This window comes from Nuphar pumila, chromosome 3 (genome assembly GCF_984573655.1).
Source record: "Nuphar pumila chromosome 3, dmNupPumi1.hap1.1, whole genome shotgun sequence".
Taxonomy (NCBI): Eukaryota; Viridiplantae; Streptophyta; class Magnoliopsida; order Nymphaeales; family Nymphaeaceae; genus Nuphar; species Nuphar pumila.
This window is the reverse complement of record NC_143251.1, coordinates 87,885,527-87,894,280: the sequence shown is the minus strand read 5'-3', so window position 1 is coordinate 87,894,280 and position 8,754 is coordinate 87,885,527. Positions and strand designations below refer to the sequence as shown.

General features: G+C 37.7%; 1 protein-coding gene across 1 annotated transcript; it reads right to left on the bottom strand.

Annotated features, from left to right (window-relative positions):
- Positions 1-5,605: 5,605 nt before the first annotated feature.
- On the bottom strand, positions 5,606-6,966 carry LOC149843110 (uncharacterized). Its single transcript, XM_090001691.1, has 2 exons — positions 6,736-6,966; positions 5,606-5,905 (listed from the first exon to the last, which is right to left on the bottom strand). The coding sequence occupies exons 1-2, from the start codon at positions 6,955-6,957 to the stop codon at positions 5,819-5,821; spliced, it is 309 nt and encodes a 102-aa protein (XP_089857817.1). The 5' UTR covers positions 6,958-6,966; the 3' UTR covers positions 5,606-5,818.
- Between the last annotated feature and the right edge of the window lie 1,788 nt (positions 6,967-8,754).

Sequence of the window (8,754 nt, the reverse complement as noted above, 5' to 3'; positions counted from 1 at the left end):
CTGAACAGGGGACAATATAAATGAGATATTGAGGCGCAAACAGGAAGTGATCAGAAGATGATGCTGGATAGCTATTGTACAGGTGTTCTCATCGCGAAATTTTTCCCCGTCTTCCCTTCCTTGCGGAAGAGAGAGGGAAACGCTTTCGCGATTCAAACTTGACCGGATTTTGGAAAATGTTTTGAAATACTCGCCGCCATTTTGAAAATTGCAGGAAAATCCATGGGATGGGGCTCGACCTGTCGGTACGAGGTTCGACCTTTCCTGCCGCCTTTAACAGGGGTAATCGAACCAAGGACCAAAATTGTGCTTGACTTAGTTAAATCATCAAAATCATGTTCTATCCTAAATGCACAGAGAATTCAGGCATGTGCTATGAAATTTTGTAAAATGCCAGTTGGAAAATATGATGTATGCTCAGAAAACCTTTGGAGTTGAAAGACATTTCTCAAGGAAAAGGTCAATTTCTCTAGAAAATCAGATAAAAAAGGGTTTTTGAAATCCCGAGAAAGTTCATAAAGATGTGGGAAAATCATGAATAGTTGAAAATCCTAGGAAAATAGAAGTGATTCTTGAGAAAAAGGTGAACATTTGAAGGAAAATTGCTTGTCAGGAAAACTCAGACTTTGAGAACTTTCTTAAGAAAATGAGGAAAATTTATAGGAAAAACTCATTGGAGAAGAAAAAAACTGAACTTGGGAAATTGAAATCCTGGGAATCTTACCTTTGAAATACTTGGAAATCGATTTTGATATTTGAGAAAAGTGAGAGACTTCTTTTGAAAATCTTAAGAAAATAACCTTTTCCATGGAAAACTGTGGAAAAACTTGACTTGGGAAAACCGATTTTGAAAAATTCTCAGAGTTTCTTGAGAAATCGATTTCTTGAGAATGAAGTTTTCTTGAGAAAATCAGGAGAAAACCAATGATTTCATGATGCAAATGATATGAGTGAATGAATGCACTTTGAAAGATTTTCTAAGATTTCTTTTGGAAAATGTGTATTAAGTCAAAATAAATCCTTCACATATCCTGACTGTGGCCATGAATATGTTCAGGGTTTGATTAATTTAATGCACAATACTTTGAAAATATTAGAAATATGATATGTATTTTAAGATAGCCTAAGAGTGTAGGCTCAATGTGACTGGTAGAAAGATGATGGATCTAGGTCTCGTCCATATTCCGACTAGGGCCGTAAATATGGATTCCACCGAGTTCATCAACTCCCTAAGAGTTGGTGCACGTGCCATTCGTGTACATCCATAGTGATTTTTGAAATAATGTGCATGAATCATAGAAACAAGATATTGCATGAATTTAAACTATATGATATGCATCCTAGTCTAAGCAGAAAATTAAATCTCTTATTCCAAAATTTAAATTATTACATCACTAAATAAATGAAATAAAAGAAATTTATAGACTTCAGCTCCTTCTTTTGAATGTCCCTGCCAAATTTTGAAATAAGGTTAGCTCAAATATGTGGGTTTTTTCAAGATTTTCCAATAATATTATGAAATTATTGAATTTAATTGGATATAAACCCTATTCTCATACTTCCTTGATATTTGAAATGATGAAAATGCAATAAATTTAGTAGAAAATAGTTTGAAATTCACAATTGGGGTCAAAATGAACAAAATACCCCTAATATTAAAGTTATATCTTTAAAATCAGGGTTTTTGAAGGAAATTTTGGTAAAATTGAGATTTTGAAATTCAAATTGAATCAAAGGATGATGAAATGCAGTATGAGACATTATGACATGCTGCTAAACACATTAGGACTGTAAAATCAGAATTTGACATGCTATCCTTCATAAAAAATAATGAATTTCGCTTGATTTTCGCTTGGATCGGGGTCCCGCGGGGCCCTGTTTTGATGATATGGCTAAATCAAGCCTCAAATGAATTCCAAATTAAACCAAATTCGGTATGAAGCATTTACCTACTCTGATAAACAGCCTAGAATGCTAAAAATCACGAAATGATATGATTTAAATGCTAAAATTTAAAGAAAGTTCTAAAAATGGTGGATTTCGCCTACGGACTCGAACCAAATGCAACGCTTAATATAATAATACAAGATTTACACCATTAAAACTTCTGATATTTTGCAGACTGCTAAATGACCTAAAATGAAACATTTTTGGTTTTTACAGCCTCGGGATTTGAGCCATGGTGAGTTCGGTAATGGTGATTTGGTTCTGATGGAGGTAAAATCGGCCTAATCTAACATAAAATGCTAAATAAATAGAAACTAGCCATGGAAATTTCTGATATTTAACATAGCTACTCATGACACCTACAGAGACAACTTTGATGTTCATGACTTCGGCATTTGATCAACCTAAACACAGATAAAAATATAACTTTTCATGCCTAAATCAACAGAACATACAAATGTGACAAAACAAAAGACTGACAAGAAAAATCCGAAACAGATATCACCACTGTTCTAAAAATTACCATCTTTCAGGTGCAAACAGGGGACATCTCGTACATAACATTCACCTTTTATAGATTTGGATTTGGATCAATACCCAAAGATAACCCATCGACCTAAGTCGATCCAAAGTCTCAAAGGCCCAAATCAGGCTCTGACACGTGTCCCGAACTCTCGGTTTTTTGTCAGACATAAAAAAAAATCAGAAAAATAGGATAAAATCGTGTTAAAAACTAGACATTACTCCGAGTTCATAACATCTTTCAGATCGAAAATAGAACCTCACATAAAAGAGATCTCGATTTTACAAGTCGGAAACGACATTTTAAAATGCATCCCGGGTAATAAAACCTGACTCACCTTTTTGAACGTTTACCGCAGTAAAAAATTCAAATCTCTTTGAATTTTTGGCACATTTTTAGGGACACCTAAGGGAGAATTCCATGATTTTGTTAGAATTTTTAATGAAAAATAAATGCATAAAATGACGTGTGGACTGACTAACAAAAACAGAGAGCTACTGAAATTGAGCAGAATTGAAATAAATGCTAAATTAATCCTAATTAACTCATAAAACATGCTAAATTAACGAAATAAAATGCAAATTAAATCTATATAGATGCATGAATGCTAAAAATCATCAAGGAAGCATAATCATGTATTTTTATATATGTCGTTTTATGAGAATAGCTCAATCCATCTCTCGGATGAGCTCTTTCTTCAAACGACTCCCGAATCAAATCGTGATATGAAATCAAGAGGAAAAGAGGTGCACCTTGCTTCGTTACGCAGCTTTAAAACTCTTGAAAGGGACTGCTACTAGGGGCTTCATTCGTCCTTCGATCCGGGCTTCGAATGATTCACCAAGATCGACCCACGCTTGAGTCGAATTGGCCACAGTGCGAGCAATGTAGGCACTTCACTGCATCTTCTCCACTGAGCTCAAGGGGGGCGTGAATTCCAAAGTTCAAAAATCGGGTTCTGAAGAAAAGCTAGGTTGAATTTCAAAGTCCAAGAAGAAGCTCCCCTAGGTTGGGCGTGGAGCCTTGTTTTTATAGATTTTCTCTAAAAAATTTGAATTTCAAACAAGCTCAATCTGAGCCCTCCATGTGGCGCCATCTCAGGGGTGCTATTTTGATTTTTTGAGAAAATAAAATGAGAAATTTTGTGGATGAGACACCTCAGCAGAATTTGAAACTTTTCAAAATTGGGTTTGCTTGATTTTCTCTACAGGAAGCTCCCAGATTGCGCCACCTCAGAGGGTATCATCTGGGAGTTTGAAATTCAAATTTGGCTTTTCTGAACGCTTCTCAAACGGCGCCACCTTAGGGGCTATTTTTATTAAAAATATAAAAAAAAAATGAAGCCAAGTGGAGCTCTGGATTGGCGCCACCTCAAAAGGAGGTTTGAGGTGTAAAGCTGGAAACAGTAGGAGCATGCCATGTGGCGCCACCTCTGGAAGTTCTTGACACATGTCAGAAGGATAGGAGTGGAAGAAGCAGACTGTGCCACCTCAGAGGAATTCAAATTCTACTTTTCTGCAGGAAAGGAGAGGCTGATATGTGGCGCCACCTCCAAGTTGCTCCACACTGCCATGTGGCAGGAGAACAGGAATGGAAGAAGCAAAATGCGCCACCTCAGAGGGGGGGTTTTTCTACTTTTTCTGATGCAGGGAGGTTTGGACATGTGGCAGACAAGTGTCAACTGTTTGGAGAAGCCTTCTCAAATGGCGCCACCTCAGAAGGTAATTTGAATTTCAAATGGGGGTTGGCTCTGGAGGAATGGAGGATGGACATGTGGCAGTTCCTCAGAGTGGCTCCTACAATGCCATGTGGCAGGAGGGAAAAGCAAGGAACATGTGGCACCCTCATAGACAAAGTAGAAAAAGGTAGAACTCTAGGATTTGCGCCACCTAGCTCTTGTCTGAAAATTTTTGAATGGTTGCTTTTCTGAAGAAAGTCAAGGGTGACATGTGTCCTCTACTTTTTCTGAAGGAAGCTAGACATGACACGTGTCATCTACTTTTCTGGGAAAAGTAGGTGAAAGACATGTGTCATCCTGCTTTTTCTGAAAGAAACAGAGATTGACACATGACAGAGGGGAGAGAAGGAGGTCCAAGCCATGTGGCGCCATCTCAGACAAAATGGAAAAGGTGAAGTTCAGGATTTGCGCCACTCTGGAGAGATTTGAATATTTGAATTTTAGTTTTTCTAAAGAGAGCAGAAGTGACATGTGGCATCTACTTTTTCTGAGAAGAGCAGAGAATGACACATGTCACCTGCTTTTTCTGAAAAGAGTAGAGGATGCCATGTGGCATTTGCTTTTTCTGAGGAAATGAGAGATTGACATGTGTCCTCTGCAGGAGACATACTTCAAGTGGCGCCACCTCAGAGGAGACAAGCTTACTTTTTCTGGAGGAATCTAGGAGTGACACGTGTCTCCTACTTTTCTGAGAACAGTAGGGAGAGACATGTGTCAGGCTACTTTTCTGGAAGAGGGAGAGGTTGACACGTGTCCTCTGCAGGAGACACACTTAAAATGGCGCCACCTCAGAGGAGACAAGCCTACTTTTTCTGGACAGGACAACACAGGACACTTGGCATCTCAGGGTGATCTATGGAATGACACATGGCGCAGGGTGAAGATGGTGTCTAATGACATGTGGCAGCTTCTTAAGGTAGCCCCACACTGACACTTGGCAGATAAATGGGAGGAGAGAGAAAAGACAAGTGGTGCCAATCCAGGGGACAAGGCTCCTATATTTTTGGGGTTTTCAAAATTCAGATTTTTCAAAAGAAAAGCCTACCACTACAACAAAGCAGTAGATTAGCGACGACCACATTCCGTCGCTAATCCGTCGCTAATCCGTCGCTAACCATGTTAGCGACGGATTAGCGACAACGCGGCGACAGTATGCTTACGTCGCGAATATTTCGACGCTAACTGGCGACGGAATAATTCCGTCGCCAAGTCCGTCGCTAATTGCGACGGAATAACGAGCGCTATATTCCGTCGCCAATCCGCCGGTACTAAACGGCGACCACGGCGTGGCGACGGATTTAATTCCGTCGCTAAGCCGTCGCTAGATTAATATGAATAGCGACGGAATCATCCGTCGCTAATCCGTCGCAAAAACGAAAAAAATCAAAAAAAAATTATTTAAAAATTAATTACCGAGAACTGTACAATTTATATTTCCTGTACAATTTATATTTCCTGTAAATAAAAAACAAACCACACAAAAAAATTCATATAACAAGTATCTATAATAATTAATCGTTCCACCTTAAAACTAAGAAATTTAATTATTTACAATTCAACAATTACAATTAGGAAAAATAAAAAAAATAGAACTTCTTCAACACAGTCCTCTAATCATCGCCAAGATTTTGTGCGTCTTCTTGTTCATTGTCTTTATCTGTCCCTTCAGCTCCACTACCCTGATTATCGCTAGCAGCCTACACAAGAAAAGAACAGTCAGTATTGATAAACAAAATATAATGAAATAAATTACACACTATATGTGATTCTATCATGTGCTCATGTGTGATCTAAGGCAATAAAAAAACTCTATATGTGATTCTATCATGCTCATATGTGTGCTAAGGCAGTCAAAAAATTGAATATGTGATTATAGCATGTTCATATGTGTTCTAAGGCATATAAAAAAACTCTATATGTGATTCAACCATGCTCAGATGTGCTTTAAGGCAGGCAAAAAACTATATATGTGATTCGATCATGCTCGTATGTGTGCTAAGGCAGTAAAAAAATTGAATATGTGAATATAGCATGCTCATATGTGCTCTAAGGCAGGCAAAGCCAAAAATTTTATATGTGATTCTATCATAAATGATATATAACATGTTCATATGTGTTCTAAGGCAGTTAAAAAACTCTATATGTTATTATAGCATGTTCATATGTGTGCTAAGGCAGTCAAAAAACAGAATATGTGATTATAATATGCTCATATGTGTTCTTAGACAGTAAAAAAACTGAATATGTGATTATAGCATGCTTATGTGTTCTAATGCAATCAAAAAAACTTTATATGTGATTCTATCATGCTCATATGTGCTCTAAGACAGACAAAAAGTTAAATATATATATATATATATATGTGATTCTATCATGCTCATATGTGTGCTAAGGCAGTAAAAAAATTGAATATGTGATTATAGCATGTTCATATGTGTTCTAAGGCATCTAGAAAAACTCTATATGTGATTCTACCATGCTCAGATGTGCTTTAAGACAGTCAAAAAAACTATATATGTGATTATACCTGAGAGGGACCTGGAATCGAAGATCCCCTATCCTGAACAGCGGCCTTGATCTCATTTCGGAGAAAGGGGGCGACGGTGTATTGGAAGTAGTTATTCAGTGATTCATTAATGATCTCGCGTACATCATCACCGGAAAGAATAGTCGGCTGCTTGGAGCTTATGTCGGCGCAAGAAGTTGGTGAGCCGTAACTGGAAGAACCAATAACTGGTGAAGTGTTCATATTACTCCCAAACCCGAACACGCGACCTTTTTTGGGTTCACCTGCTGCAGTCACCCATGCTGTAGGATCAAATGATGGATGCTGAGTAGCGTCTTCGCCATATCGCTCTACCATTTGTTGCTCATATGCCTCCTACAAAATAATGTTTAAAGTATTCATTAATAATTAATGATAACATTATGATGACTTGCATATATATTGCAATGATTATTAATAGAATTAATACATACCGTTGTCGTTCTCGCCTTCTCTGATACGAAGACTCCCGTGGTCTTCCGTTTATGTGTTTCTACAAACACATCCTTATATGGTACACTGCCTCCTTTTTCTGCTTCCTGCGAAGTTAAATGACAAAAGATTTAGTACACAAATTTGCAACAATACTTATAAAATTAATATTATATATTGATGAGTTACCATTTTCTTTAGGTGGCTCCCAAATGTCTTAGATCTACCTGTGTGTAGATGGGCTTCGGGCATCTTCGATCGATTTTGTGAAGCCTTCGCAGAGCGATTTTTAAATGCATCTCCCGCCCACATATCGCACATTTCATCCCAGTAATCTCTCCTGATAGTAATAGGACCATGGCCCTTCCACAGTAATGGATCATCTACTACGCCAGATGCTTTTTTTGCTGCAGTCTTCATAGTGTGCAGCATGTCTGCAAATCGATTGGCAGCCACCTTCTGCCACACCTTCCTTGCATCATTTTCTTCCACCGTAGTTGCAAAGCGATTCGAAGCCTACAAATATTTTCAGAAAGTTAGTAGACATTGCTTAAATAAATTAAATATGAAACACATTAACTATGAGGAACAACTGTATACCATGAATGAGGACCACAATCTGTCTAATACCTCCTTTGGGTACTCTTTCCATTGAGCAACTGGTCCTGGTAGATGTTGAAGAAGTGAATTCCTAATCTCCCGTACTACTTCTTGTGGCTCAAACCTCGTGCTGCACATGAATTGTTACACAGTAAATATCAATATAAAATATTTAAAAGATATGCAATAATTGAAAACAAAATACTTACGGTCGATTATCGATATACACTATTCGAATGAGTCTTCTTGTGCCAGCCTGAGAAGACCCTGTTTCCTGTGTTGGCTGTTGACTTGTGCGATCAACTGGTGTAGGTGGGTCGTGTACAGGCGCAACATCATCTGTAAAAAAATACACACCAAGTTCTCAGAATGTGCATTTGAACTAATCAAGCATCTAATTAGTTATATGATATACCTATCACAGGAGCCCGTGAAGATGAAGGTTGAGCCTGGCTACTACTGGATGAGCGACCACTATAACCTCTATGAACCATATTCTAACAAATAACATATGTCATACAATACATTCAAATAATTCACATCAAGTATTACAATGCATTCAAGTCATTCACATCAAGCATTGCAATGCATTCAAATAATTCAAATCATTGACATCAAGTATTGCACTAATTCAAATCATTCGTTAATTGCATAAATTATAATACATTCAGATAATTGAAATCATTCACATCAAGTATTACAATGCATTCGAATCATTCGTATCAAGTATTACAATACATTGAAATAAAATTTTTAATCATTCACACCAAGTATTGCAATACAACTCACCAGGTGAGGTCGGACCAGGGATCAACAGAGACAAGAAAAGATTTGGACGTTTCATACACAAGCTTGGTGGAAGGTTGTATAGAGTTACAAATACTGGCCAGCATGAGTATAGAGTTGATCTACCCCCAAATGGATTAAATCCATCTGTACATAGACCGAGTCTAACATTTCGCACTTCCA